The sequence below is a fragment of the Ornithodoros turicata genome, chromosome 6 (assembly GCF_037126465.1).
Source record: "Ornithodoros turicata isolate Travis chromosome 6, ASM3712646v1, whole genome shotgun sequence".
NCBI classification, from domain to species: domain Eukaryota; kingdom Metazoa; phylum Arthropoda; class Arachnida; order Ixodida; family Argasidae; genus Ornithodoros; species Ornithodoros turicata.
Window position 1 is genome coordinate 1,592,797 of NC_088206.1, and position 14,736 is coordinate 1,607,532.

At 45.7% G+C, this 14,736-nt stretch overlaps 2 protein-coding genes across 3 annotated transcripts in view; one reads left to right on the forward strand and one right to left on the reverse strand.

The window, feature by feature from the left end:
• The window catches only part of LOC135398794 (phospholipase A2 hemilipin-like), a 207,389-nt gene that overhangs the window by 660 nt on the left and 191,993 nt on the right, over window positions 1-14,736 (forward strand). Inside the window, exon 1 of one of the 2 annotated variants that reach the window (XM_064630259.1) lies at window positions 14,516-14,630. The exons of the other annotated variant lie outside the window; for it this stretch is intronic. The gene's annotated coding sequence lies outside the window, so the exon portion shown is untranslated. Of the gene's footprint in view, window positions 1-14,515; window positions 14,631-14,736 lie in introns of those variants that run through there. 2 annotated transcript variants of the gene reach the window in all.
• Window positions 125-7,965, reverse strand: LOC135397551 (uncharacterized). The gene is made up of 8 exons (XM_064629144.1): window positions 7,834-7,965; window positions 6,993-7,105; window positions 5,960-6,031; window positions 5,752-5,882; window positions 4,308-4,357; window positions 2,029-2,137; window positions 1,351-1,482; window positions 125-272 (listed from the first exon to the last, which is right to left on the reverse strand). The coding sequence occupies exons 1-8, from the start codon at window positions 7,889-7,891 to the stop codon at window positions 200-202; spliced, it is 738 nt and encodes a 245-aa protein (XP_064485214.1). The 5' UTR covers window positions 7,892-7,965; the 3' UTR covers window positions 125-199.

Genomic DNA, 14,736 nt, shown 5'->3' on the forward strand with positions numbered 1-14,736 from the left:
GTGGCTACCAGCGTTGAAATTTCAAAGTAGTAGTCCATAGTAGCGAAGCATGAAAAAATGTTTGTGTAAAAGAATCTTCGGAAGGCAGTTTGGAAATGTTTTTGTTCAAAGGCCAAACAACAAGTGCGGAAAAGTAGCCATTTTATTTTCTTCGCAGTATAATAACCAATGTTGCAACGTTTTGATACGGCTACAATTTTCATCCAGTCTGTCGTTTCGTGATGAGGTCTTCCAGTTGCGTAGATTTGGAGCAGTTGCGTCGCTGAAGTGTTCTGGAAGAACGAAAAGTAGAATGCTACCTATTCAACATGTTTCTCTACGTATCATCACGCGATATCTTTCAGTCGTCACAAAAGGATTGCACACGGGAAATTTGGACAGGCCTCGCTGCACCGAAAGGAGGGACGTCGCGTCGCGTGAGCTGCCACGTGCAGACGTGTTTCTGACGATTCTCTCTCAAATCGGATAGTGTATTGGATAGTCTATAAATGGGATAGCCTATCAGGAGAACTCTATGAACTTGTTCTTTTGCACGTAGCTCTAGCGACTTCTTTTTATTTCTCTCTCTTTTAGAAGTGAACAGACATTTTCCGTAGACACCAACTTGCTTTTTTGCATTTTTTCAACCTCCCCCACCAGCTTGTCATTTTCCGTTTCTTCTCTTGATTTCAACGAACGCTTCGTGACGAAGAATGGGTGCCGCGATTTTAAAAGCAAAAAGCAAGAAATATAAAAGGTCCTGCGCCACTAACAACAAGGGAGATGCGGCAGTGGCATTTCGTATTGTCAACTGTAGGATGGGAAAAGCTTCTCCCATGCCAGAGACGCCGCTGTTCATTGGTTTATTAATTTACGGTCCGGGTTCTATTTTGTATGATGATTTTTCATTATTCTTTCTCTAGTCCACGTTCTTCTGCTGCATTATACGGCCGCTTGAATCCAACGTTTGCCGCTTTGCATTGGTCCTCCCGTCCGCTCCACATCAGCATACGCACGAAAAACACCAGCGGAATTCGCCAGTGTTGAGTGCACGGTGCTGTGTACAGACCCACGGCAGTAGCTCATGCCATAGTCAAGACAAACCAGAGCGAACAGAGTGCAGAGTCTCAAATAATGACGTGTCCTATTACCGTTGATAGCAGTGAGTCACGCTATTTTGCAAAGCCTCTATTGCTATAAGTCAGTTGTTTGACAGATTCGTGCCATATTGGTGGGGTTTGAGTATAACTATATGAGTACGCGTGCTCCCAAAACTCAAAACTTAAGGGCCGCCACTTCTCTCAACGACTGCTGTGAAGCCCGAAATATGGCACCCCTGAGGAGAATGAGACAATGCAAGCAATCACTTACTGGAGAGCATCGGCAATGTCGCTTTTACTGCAACTGGAGAACGTGTACGGAGTACTCGAAATATCGTAATGGCCCATGATATGTCCTTGTGATGCATTGCAACTCGTCTGCTCGTCATACTTGACTCCCAGTCTGAAAAGGGGAAACGCAGGGTGTCCAGAGAAGAACTTTCCGGGTATTTCTTTGACTCCAGCAATGTGGACCAACCTTTAGAGTGTCAGATATAACACGTTTTCTGCTTTAATCTGAGTGGTAAAAACACGGAGAGACCTCGTTATCTGATAAAACGTTAGATCGAGTTCAATTCCTGAGCTCCATGTACTTTTATGGACAACATCGCTACAGCATGACCGGCCGCACTCGGGTTCGTTTCTATCAGGCGCCGTCAAGATGCACGACTGAGCTGGCCTGGAATTGGATGCAACCTTGAAGCTCGAGGTGCAGCTTCCTGAAAGTCGGTATGGTAAGGCCGCAACAGGGGTCGTATATGTAACCCATAGAAATACATCTTGTTCAAAAATTAAACTCCGCCTTGGTGCCTTATTACACGGCGATGTTCCTTCGTGTTCTTCTCACTCAAATTAATGCAGGAAACGAGATGCCAAGTTTGACCGTCGAATGGGAGGCGAGGAAACATCATATCTCGACATCGCGATGAGGCATATTGGTAACACCTACATCTTCGATATGAACCTGGACAGGGTGAACACGGTGTCGGAGAAGTTCCCCTTTGCAGACACCACAGCGAATACTGTACCTTCACACAACTTAGTTCTGTCCGTAGCTCCTGAAAAAAGTAGACATCGTGCACATGACTTCTCCAATCCACACTCTCGGAAAAAGGGGAGTATAGGAAACTCCCCTGGGGGGTGTTCACGCTCGTCACACATTTGACTCCCTTTGCGGTGTTTATGCTCCTCCCCTTGTACTACCTTACTAAAGGTGTTCTATTGACTCCCCTTCCTGAAGGAGTCCCCTGGACTCCCCTCCCTGAGGGTGTTGCCTTGACTGCTCTAACCAGGCACATTGCAGAGAACGCTAAGCACTCTGTTTTCCGCTTTGTCATCAAGTAATGTTATTTTTTGTATCTTTTGTTTTGTTTTGTTTGTGCTTTTGTGTAGATACTGATCTCCGTCGCGCCACGTTAGAAAAACAATACTGCCCTTGCCGCAAAGCACGAACAGGCGCAGTGCATATCCGTCTTTGTATTGGTCAAAAATCAAGGTAGTCGTATTGCCAACTGTCCCACAGAACTACCCAAACGGAACATCCTTCAGGACCAGTCATTGGGATTCCAGTACTATACGACCTGAATTTTTACAACCCGCTTCTAGAGTACAAAGGGGCGAAACACCTTCGTAACGGCGACGGACATACGCCTTATGAACTCGCAGTGAATCTGCAGTAACTGACATTGCGTTACTTACTTGACCGCTTCCGTTATCATTAGAGAGTATTTCCACGGACATTTTTCTCTCGAATGAAACGACAGATCCAAGTGCCGATTACAAGAAAGACTGCATTGCAGTGACTGTGGCATCTTTATGTACACAAGAGAACAAGATGTAGGCACCAGTATACTTGTAAACTTTCAGTAGCTGTTCCTCAGTACGCAATGTCGGATATTCAAGGATAACTGCCACCAACATGTTTTTTTTGTTTTTTTTGTACAGCCAGGGCTTGCGAAAAGTAAATGTCCTCTGCAGCTATACAACTACTTTGGCCATGTCAGACAGAGGCTTGTTCATCTGTTATTTTTCTTTTTCTTTTCTTTTCATTATTTGCAGGTGTGTCTCAATGATCTTAACAAATTCATAAAAGTACGAGACTGCACTGTCGCGTAATCCGGAATAACATAAACATTGTGGAGTGAGGCTAACACCCCTTCATGAAGGAAGTGCACCCAACACCCCGCTTTAAACAGGGTCACGAAAGGCTGTCGCTGCAACACCCCGTCTGTTGGCGAGGGTGTAAGAGCAGCGTCTGACTCGCTCTTGACTCTCTTTTTTCTAAGAGTGCAGACCACGTGCTGGTGATATTGTGTTCCATCTATAAAAACATGTGCAGACACACTGTACAAGGTGTGTACCAGCAATGTCTTCAGAAAACGACCACTGGTGGGGGGGGGGGGGGGGGGGCACCGAACTTCCAAGCGGGGTATATATGTATATGGACGCATGTTTGTGGGTATGTGCCTTGGCATCTCAGCTGTGTTGGGCAATCTGATAAATTTCAGGGAGGGGGGGGGGGTTGTAAAAAACGGAAGTGTGTAGAGAAATCCCTGCTGTGTATAGATAAGGTGGCTTTTACGGCTCATTGACGTTACACCGCTTGCGACAAGATGACTCTCCTAGATGCCGTCACAGCGGTGACCTGGAATATCTAGAGCATATCCTTCTCCATTGCCCGCACTACCAACATTTCAGATCCACACTTTCAGTGTCTCTAAATCAGCTGGACTCTCGCCCTCTCACTAAGCGCGAAGCCCGTTTTGTTTGTTTGTTTCCGCAAGTTAAAGCTCATCTTCGACGCATGAGGCGCCACTGTACTCCTTTCCCCTCTCACGTTGGGATGAAGGAAATACGTTTCTGCGAAGATGCGCAATGAACAAAATAAAGAAAAAAATGGCGTTCCTTCACGAATTTTTTTGCGGGCGATCTATCGAACGGATTTTTGTTCTGAAAACGGCTACGATATCAGGTGACCGAAAGGAACAGATGTTCTCATTGGGACAACTTTGTAGCTTTTATAATTAAAAAGTTAATTAATGAAAGTTAATTAAGACATTACCTTTGGACTTTGCTAATGCCCTCCTAAGGAGTGCCCTTCGGCATATGCTATATTGCAATTGATTTCATATTGGAAAAAGTGTAAAAGTGTTATATATATTTTTTCAAATATGTTCACAGTTCGCTGGGACACCCTGTATATCACGTATACACAAATTATGTACTTACCGTCCTTGAGATCACGTGCACGTGTAGTGGCGTTGCTGGAAATATTTCGACTGCAAAAGACAGCTAAGTCACTCGACATACAGGGTGTCCCAGAAAACGAGTAATTGAATTTTAATAAAAAAAGCTACGCCACATAGAATCATGCGGTCAACGCCATTTGTTCTTACTAGGTTTTTGCCACCCCCTGATGTGAATGTCATGTAACCTAAGTTTAATTATGTATTTTTTTGGGAACTGAACACGGAAATTGGCCAAGTTTGTTATTAGAATTGAATGACACGTTTTCTGGGACACCCTGTATAAGAACATGGGACATTGTTACCCTCTAGGTTTTGCACAACAAAAACTCCGTAACTACGAGTCAGTTTACAATTCACTTTTTTTCTGTTTTTCCTTTATACCTCTTTTCGCGCACCAAAGAATGGCGACGGACAATTAGTGTACGCATGTGAGATAGAAACAATCATTAGTACAGAAGCATACACACAGGGTCCTTCTCTCCGCTACAGATTTCTACATTGTACATAGAAGGTGCATTTCTTTTTACCCGCTACATATTTCTAATAGAAAAAGTTATGAAATCACGATTATTATAGCTATAAAGTCGATTATACGGCTGGGCGAACATTCTATCGACGACAGTATTCAATTATTAGGTGCCTAATTGCAAAAATCTAGTATAAGTAGACCTTGGCTTCCGTATCACACAGAGATATTTTGCTTGATGTGAGGCGTATATGTTTCAATGGCAAAATTCACATAGGATTCTGACGGCATAAAATTTAGTCTACACTCTAAAAACAGAACTTCGCCGCATAGCACGCTGTGAGCTAACCATTGCCAAGAATGATAAGGTTATCGCTTCTGATTCGAAGAGAGACTGGGGCGTACGTCTTTTTGTGGCAATTTTCATATACCCAAATTACCACAAAAAGGCGTACACCAACCTCTCTCTTCGAATCAGCAGCGATAACCCTATCATAATGTACCCATAACCAGCACTTCTAAACACAGCTTGCTATGCGGCGAAGTTCTGTTTTTAGAGTGTAGACTAAATTTTATGCCGTCAGAATCCTATCTGAATTTTGCCTCACATCAAGCAAAATATCTCTGTGTGATACGGAAGCCAAGGTCTACTTATACGATTTTTTGGCAATTAGGCACCTAATAATTGAATACTGTCGTCGATAGAATGTTCGCCCAGGCATAAAATCGGCTTTATAGCTATAATAATCGTGATTTCATAGCTTTTTCGATTAGAAATCTGTAGCGGGTAAAAAGAAATGTACCTTCTATGTACAATGTAGAAATCTGTAGCGGAGAGAAGGACCCTGTGTGTATGCTTTTGTACAAGTTGTGTTACAGTTACAGTACAGTGTTAAGTTCTGTACAAGTGTTAGAGTCATACTCGAAATAATGACAGAACGAACAATATTATCCTCACTTTGTCATGAGCAAGACCACGTGGGCGGCGCAGGTGTCGTTCTGGAACGCGGACTTGAGATTCTTCGCTGTCTTTTTCGGGTACACTGCTCCAGTACCTTTTTCCACAAGCGTGATATTTTCGTTAAATTCCTGTAAATATCAACGATTCGCATTCCAGAGATGATTGTCCAACCATTATGCGGGTACCCCATATGAGAACCGCTTACACTGATGTTCCGAACACATGGAAGGCGTACTCGTAGCGTTCTGTTTGTGGCTTCATGAAGCCTCTGGCTAACCTGTGTAGACTCAATTATTACTTAATTCCCCGAATGCAGTACGCTGAGACGCACATCAAATGACACACAATCGGATGAATCAAAATAAAGCATGCACTCTTAAAAATGAACTTCACCGCATAGCACGCTCCTAGCCAACCATTATCTCGAATGATATCGTTATCTGCCCTGATTTGTTGAAAACAGGGGGCGTACGCCTTTTCTGTGACAATTATGAACAGCATAAGTGTCACAGAAATGGCGTACGCCCCCCGTTTTCAACAAATCAGGGCAGATAACCATATCATTCGAGATAATGGTTGGCTAGGAGCGTGCTATGCGGTGAAGTTCATTTTTAAGAGTGTGCGACAAAATATGAGCGTATTATCGAAAAATTATTCGGGAACTTATCCATCAGTTAATGGCCATGATCGAACGCACAGAAGACACGTGTGCAGAGTTCCCGTTAGATGGCACCTCTGTATTTGAATGAACTAGTTGCTAGTTGAACGCTGTCCATCCGTGTCTTCTGTGCTTTCCATGATGTTCATTTTGAACCAACATGCTCTGCAGCTTATAGGGCTCTTATCCAATTAATTGCGATATGCACTGAAACAGAAGAAAGCACACACTCTTAAAAACGAACTTGACCGCATAAGCACGAGCGAACCACCATCCCAGGTGACGTCGTTCTTTCCCCTGATTTGCTGAAAACGGGGGCGTATGCCATTTTTGTGACATTATGCTGTTCATCATTGCCATAAAAATGACGTACGCCCCCCACTGGTTCCACCAAATCAAGGGAGAGAACGTTATCGTTGTTGTTGCTCTGGATAATGGTTGGCTAGGAGTGTGCTATGCAGTGAAGCACGCCATGTGGTACTTACACCGGGAAGGGATACGTAGAATAAGGCAGTTTTTTCTTACCTCGAGAAAGGCAATAATCGTCAGCTTGGGAAAACTATACGCTACTAAAACTCACAGCGCGGAATACGTTGATCATGTATTTTTCTTCTCCTTGAAAGCTGATGAACTTGTCTGCGAGACTCTTGTCCACCACAAGTGCCACATTCAGTGGAATCTCCGTCTGCGTCTCTGAAATGCGTCGCAACAGAATTGAGAATAAGCGTCCACACAGGGACCTGTTTGCATCTGCGATCAAAATCAAAAGCGATAACCCTATCGTTCGCGGCAATGACTGCATGGCGCAGTACGTGCTATGCGGTGAAGTTCGGTTTTTAGAGTGTACACTCTTAAAAATGAACTTCACCGCATAGCACGCTCCTAGCCAACCATCATCTCAAATGATATCGTTATCTGCCCTGATTTGCTGAAAACGGGAGGCGTACGCCTTTTTTGTGACAATTATGAACAGCATAAGTGTCACAAAAAAGGCGTACGCCTCCCGTTTTTAACAAATCAGGGCAGACAACGATATCATTCGAGATGATGGTTGGTTAGGAGCGTGCTATGCGGTGAAGTTCATTTTTAAGAGTGTATATGGCCGCAAAGGCTGAGCACACGCCGAAACCGGTATCGAAAATAGCTCGGAATCGAACACAGGACCGAAATACTGCTCCGTAAACGAAAACCGGCACCGAAGGTATAGCTTGGAAACGAAAGCGGAAACAAAAAGTCGAGCTTTTCGTGTACCAGAAATAGAAACTGAAACATCATTACTTCTGGTAAGGAAACCTGGTTTAAACTCCAACATGTGCAATGCGCGTATTAAGCTTTTTCAATAAAACTAGAGTAGTGCTGTCACCTGAAGGAGTCTGCCAAACCAGAAGCAATGGTAATAGTGACAATACTGAAACACTAACCTGCATGAAGAGCAAATTGGAAATAGAAGCAAAGTAACACTGGCCTCCACGTCGTCATCGTGCGCTAACAAAAGACTCAAATAAAGCCTCTCCAGAGTGGTTACAAATGCCAATCTTTCTGCAGCTGCACGATCGGAGGAGAATCTCTCAGGAAGTCTGGCATTACAATGGAGAGCAATTTGCCTGTGGTTTGGCCCTTGAAGTGTTGACAAAATGTATCGTGGAATATGTTATAATTGGCTTCGGATTTCACACAATCGATATACCAGACGGAGACGTCTATAGGTAATGGAGACGTCTAGACGGCACCTTATAACGTTTGAAAATTGCAGTTTTATAGTTGCATAATGGTATAGTTCGCTTACATGCCAATCATGACAGCAATTCGAATCTGCTGCTATGACTATACAGTAGTTGAAAAGACGATTCCCAAAGCTCTTCAGTGTTCTTCGAACGACCGACGATTTCCCCAGCAAAATACCTATTGGGGGGGGGGGGGGTATATATATTTATTTTATCTTATTTTATTTCGTGTTAGCGCCGCGAAGCAACTGTGGCCATCAGCGGCGTACAGACGTGGACAGATGGAGAGAGGAAGAAGTGGGGGACAGGGGGGGTTAGTATGCGTCCTGGGCCGACTTCAGGGGGAACTGTGCCGACATTCGTCTGGAAAGTATTCGGAAAATCCAGAGAAAACCTCAGACAGCACAGCCAGTAGTATAGGATTCGAACCCAGCACCTCCCAGTCTACAGCACGACCTTGGTTACCACCAACGAGCGGGTGCCATGCCGTTGGTGATATACATGTTTATGGTATTTGAAAATAGATACGATGTATTAGTAATCGAGTTGCATTGAGCAACCTCAGAAATTTCAGGGGAGGGAATGTTTAAAAAGTCCAGGGAAGGAGGGAGTACAGCCCCGACGCCTCGGATGGTCTTAAAGTATAGCACAGAAATCATTTTTAACACCCTGTTTTCTTCCTATAAAGCTATTAAGTAGGCCAGTAAGATGCACCATGAGAAGCCATTCACACCACAGAGTCATAATTATCGCAGAAATTGAATTTAAAGTAAGCCGCAAAAAAAAACGACCGTGCGCAACGGCGGTGGAGAGCAGTACCAGCCTGTGATCCGCCTGGGACCTCGCGCTGACGCTTACAGGGGCCGCGCTCGCTGATTGGTCCAGAGGAATGTTGTCTGCTGCTCAGCTGTTCCGGGTTCTGAAAAAGCATGCTCCTAGCTCCGTCGTTGTTCGGTCGCTCCTTCTATCCCCAATTCTCCGGGGGAACTGGCAAAACTGGTTTACGGCGCGGCAAAGGGACAGGGCGCTGGATCCCCACTGACCAGCGAACCAGAACGAGTTACCCCTGTAACGTCATCGGTGACGTGCCATGATACCTCCTCCTCCTCGTTATACCCGGAATGGCGAGTTAACGGTGAACGCGCGGAGCCATGTTTGTGTGAGTATTTTTCTGGGAAACAAATTAAACACATCAAAACTTTTCGCGCTACTCGGTAAAATGACACGCACTTTCATCAGAAGTCTTCATCTGAACTTTTTGGGATGGCCCTCTGTACTCCTTTAACACCCGTTACTGAAGATTTTCAAACGCCACCCAAGTCTCTATCACGTGAACGGCACGTTCTTTTTTGTCCAAATAGCACGGTTATTTAATACCTGCAGTTCAAAACTCCTCGAGACCGTCAAACAAATGGAATCGTATATTTGTTTGCTCTATCGTAATGCTCCACAGATATCACTCGCAATCCCTTCCAGTGCACAATACACTTCTTTTACAAATGGAAAGCGAGCTCCACACAACCCTTCCAGGTCATCCAGCTGAAAGTTAAACACCACCACCCCCAGGAACTGATCCGAGAGCTTGCTCTTCAGTTCCAAGACCACCTTCGGATTGGACACAGCAAATACGGTCCTGTCGTTCTTGGCAATGCGGCACTTGCTTATTGGCTCTTCGAAGCGCCTCCAAGACCGCGTGCCATTTTGTCCAGCAACGCAATAAGCAGAATATGGCTTCGTTCTCCTAGCATAGTACCCGAATGGTGGGTGCGGATAATTAATGTACTGATAACACGTGGTGTCCAAAGAAAACAAGGTCATCTCTTGCATCCTATTGCGGCGATCAGGATTAGCTCCCGCTTCTATTTCATCGATGGCAGTCTCTATGGTTCGAAATAGTCCCAAGGACCTGATTGGCGTGGAGCACGAAGGAGAACTCCTTGTCAAGTTGTAGCCCGGTCTAGAGTGACTGGTTTTGATGAAGACGGCTCCAGAGTTTATCGTGCCGAGGCTTAACAGTCGTCGTTCTAGGCGGATGTCCTCGGGTAGGCCTACCAGGAACGCCCTCCGTGCCTCCCGCATCGCCTTCGCGAATTTACGAACGAAATAAGTGAAAGCCCGCTTAGATGTCCTAGGGTCGTAGTCGGGTGCGTAGAACATGATGCCTCCGCCAATCTCTTGGACATCTAGCGCATCCGAAATGCTGTTTATAATACTGGCAATGTTTTCACCTTTCACAAGGACATCGCGAAGCCACCGGGATTTCGATGCAGACGTTGATATGCCGATGAATATCCTGTTGCTCGGAAGGGCCTTCTTGAGATACCGAGCTGCCGTCCACACAGCGTTGTTGCGGATGGATGGTTTGGTCATGCAACATGCAACGACGTGGGTGCAATAACGTCGGAGAAGCGTCTTGGCTTTGGCCGTCATGTTGAAGACGGACCTAGCTTCGTAGACGCAGACGATCTTCTTAATGTCGGTGTTGAAAAGCGATTTTCCACGTTCAATGGCGAGTCCCGGTGCGGTCGGGGCCATGTTGGTGTCGTAGAAGTAGTAGTTGAAGAGTGTAGCAGCCACCATGGCAACACCCAAGCAGAGTAGCCCCACTAAGATTAGTAGCGCGTAAGCGGGAAGCGTCTCTATTTCTCTCGGTTCCCTATGCGGCTTCATGACTTAGCAAGGAATACAGATCGAAACGTTTTGCTTCTTCTTCTTCTACCAATGGGATGATGGGGTTTTTCTATCGTATAGGCTACTTCTTCTTCCACGAGAATGTTGCTGGCCCACCGTAGTTGTCTGCATGCCTAGAAGTTAGCCTGTGGCTAACTTCTTTTCGGTCTGCGTTATGGACATGTTATAGAGCACTCTGTTATTTCCCCACCCCGAAATCGTACCTTTGGCCTTTGTTGCAGTTGGGAGAGGGAAAAGGGGATGGAATCCTCTCTCCCACGTGAAGTTCCCGTAGAACGCCTCCGGCTACGCTACTCGTGCACACGGTCGGACGCCGGTGCGATGGTCGAGCGGCAAGCAACGGATTGGAACCTCGCCAGAAAGAGCTTTCTGGAACCGGAGTGGAACGTGGAACACCGCTACGATGCGCGTAGCTCCATCTTTCGTCAAGAATAGAAGGGTTTTTGTGCTCTAAAGCACCGTGCTCATAGCATGCCGGTGTTGAAGCTTTATTTTCGAAAAAGATTCTTCCACAGAACAATAACAAACCTACTTCCATATGTGTATTGGTCCGATAGGATATTGTACAATTTACGAAAGGGAACGTTTGAACGATCCACCACAGCAGCCCCCCATAAGGAAAAACGTTCCAAAGGCGGCAGCGTTTTTTTTTTTTTTTTTCGAATATTTTATATGATAAGTTTCTGGTCGTCTAGGTCGCCGGTGGGGCAATGTAGGTCGGGAGGATGCGAAAATCACAAAACAAAACACGACACCATCACCTGGGGAGGGACCCCGTAGGGCGGCGAGAGGCAAACGTTGGCAATCATGGAGATACCCCCGAGAGACAAGCACAGGGTCAACTTGAAATATGCAACAGACACCAACAAAGCTATTGAATAAGATTAAAACAAAAGTAATAATACTTCATCCACCAAAGTGCGAAATGGGAGCGAGCAAAAACCCGCTCCAAGCGATGGCCATTTGTTTGAGGAGACTTCGGAACCAAATTGATTACTAGTTTGTTTTACTTCTACAATCATTTACATGACCAGAACACGGTTATCAAACATTTCCTTCGAAAACGAAGCAGGAATCATAAAAACGATTTCTGAAATTTGCGTGAGGTTGTGCCAATGGAAGTCTTTTGTGGGCAACAATGGTCTGCAGACGTCGACGTGCATACATTCCGTTCTCTACGTGCGTTGTGTTCGTTTCGTTCTACTCTCATAGTGCTTGTATTAATTATTCGTCAATGGGCGAAAAGAGAGGTGGGTCGAGATGTTACTTCAAAGTGTGTGACAACAGCCAATTTCGACGTCTGGTGTTACTGTTACCTATTTCTCCTTTCCAAAAGATGAGCAGAAAGGCGAGATAAACAAAACAGTATACAGCAGAATTTGTTCCGATCATTTCACACCTGACATGTTCGACATCACAGCATCTTTCATCATGAGCTCTGATATCTCAAGAACGAAAAGTCCAGGCGAGTACTGTTTCCAGACTCTCCGAAGCCAACGCAACGGGGCGCGTACTGTTGGGTACACGGCCGTCTAAAATCTCCAGCCCGTGGCCGAGCAGTCCCCTATCGGCGATGTCGTGCACGAAGGAACTATACCATTACAGTCTCCGAGGTAAGGCCACGCAGCGCCGCCTGTCGTGAGAGAATACCATCGCATTATCAGCGTCGTCTGCTAGGGAGAGCACACGGAGGAGAAGTAAGGAGACCGAACTCCGCTGAAAAACGACGTCCCAATTTATCGAGTCAATTGTTGGCCGCGGCGCGGCGCTCGCGTTCCCTCCGGTACTAGCTCCGCGAAATCGCCTGCACGGCAATGCGCCGTTTGTGCCCGAATACTCTACTAAAAAGCGTTCAAAACGAATGTTTGTTCGATAAGCATAAACAACGGTGTCTCCAGTAACGAGTTAATATTTTCTGGTCAGCTACAATTATTTTTGCTTTTCTTTTTTTTTTCGGTTTCTGCTACCTCGTTTTTGTCTCATAGATGGAAGCTACATGTCCGATAAAAATGGAATCGGAAATAAGAAGAGAAAAAAAAACGAAACTTTAATACGTAAGACAAACGTCTGACATTGCCAAAGGTGTAGTGTCGAATGCCTCCGACGGAATCCTCTGTCGCTTCTCCCCGGCCGTCTCGGGTATCGTGCCCTTCTCTCTGTGGTGCGCGCGTACTTTGACTACTGCGCTATAAAGGCTAACATACACCAAAGGAAGCAAACGTTGTTCCGAAAAGCCACATTTGACTTGTATGGAGGAAAGAAAGTCAGGAAGGGAAGAAAGAAAGTTAGAAGCTGTGTAATCGAAAGTCGGATGCGATCCTTCCGGAATCGCGCGTTATGTGGGTCGTTGCATAAGCTGGGACTGAGAAGTTTTATCTCCGTACGTGTCAAGCAGTTGTGTGTGTGAGTGGGGGCAAGGAGGGGCGGGACGCTCTGATGATGGGACACGGTGCGGTTCCGAAGGTTCTGGCACTTAGTTTCTTATATCTTGTCATACATGCCAATCGCTCGCTTTTGGGAACTGCAAAATAAAGTCGGGATCTAGTCTCTAATTTATGTTGACGAACACTGAAATCTTGAACAACACATTACTTCTACATTATACACTATCGCTTTGGTGTTCAGTTTCAAGTTACTTCTGTACAAGCATATGCTGCTCAAAGCGTTGCACCGGATATATATTTTACCACCACCACCAAAAAAAAGGAACAATACTGCAACACCACCAATATATACCTGCCAGAAAAGCTAAAAAGCCCTAATTCCAGTATGGGATTTACCGCCCCCCCCCCCCCCCCGGTACACCAAGATGAAAATCGTCTTCGAGAAACAGGAATATAAGTGCATGCACGGAATCCTGTACCGCGCGTGTGCAAAACCTGCGACAGAAGTGCGTTCTGGTACCTTGGTATTAAATTCGTGTATGGTGGCATGCGAAATATGTAACTCTCTATCCCAGCGGATGCATCACAATTACGACAAAAGACTCCTGTTTCCCAAAGCGTTGTGCATACGCGGCAAAGCTCTCGTGCAACAGCGAGAATGCAAATGCGGATTAACCAGCCCAATGACATTATTACCCTACACTGCGAGGTGTTCCCGGGAACTAATACTGATCAATGCAAACGATTATCAATGTAGATCTCGTGGTCGTGCGTTGGCGGTGATGTAAATACGCGTACCATCCTGTACGATGTCGGATAACAACCTTTGTGCTTCTTCGGGTGTCGTGTTTTATCGCAAATAAAAAAAGAAAAAAGAGAATAGCTTCTTGACTGCGAAACCACCACGCTTACGGAGACATTCAAGCCGTCCAGCCAACGCGGAGCCCCCTTCACGGCGGCTTCCCCGCATTCTAAAATAAAAGCTTCTCGCTTTGCACTAACAAAAACTATAGGCGAAAAATTCACGGAGAGATCGTTCCTTGATACACGATAAGCGTGTTTACGTATCAAAACATTTTTTTCTGCTTCCACTGGACACACAAGTACATCTGAGAGAGTGCATTACAGCAACCTTATTTCAGAGGAGCAAGTACCTGACGGAACGCGAGCGCCGCGCCGCGGCCACAATTAGACTCGAGGAATCGAGACCACGCTTTCTCAACGGCGGCTCGGCAGAGTTCGTTCTCCTTACTTCTCCTCCGTGGGAGAGCACTTCAGCGCGGCCTCCCCTCGGGGAGGGCATTGGGCATTGGTATAGTTCCTTCGTGCGCGACATCGCCGATAGGGGATCGCTCCACCACGGGCTGGAGATTTTAGACAACAGTGTCCCCAACAGTACATCGGACAGCAACGCAAAAGGTACATATTATTATATTTTCGAGCGTGCTAATGGACACATGTCAGATTGATGCAAAAGTATAGGTCGTAGACCATATACTCTTAGGGAAGTGGATGACTGCGGTCC

Excerpts from the sequence above, each read along its gene's own strand:
- LOC135397551 (XM_064629144.1), bottom strand. The coding sequence starts at position 7,891 with ATGACGACGTGGAGGCCAGTGTTACTTTGCTTCTATTTCCAATTTGCT. Across the intron at positions 6,032-6,992 it reads TGATCAACGTATTCCGCGCT|GTTAGCCAGAGGCTTCATGA; the intron begins GTGAGTTTTAGT and ends GAGTCTACACAG. Across the intron at positions 1,483-2,028 it reads TCCAGGTTCATATCGAAGAT|ACTGGGAGTCAAGTATGACG; the intron begins GTAGGTGTTACC and ends TCCCCTTTTCAG.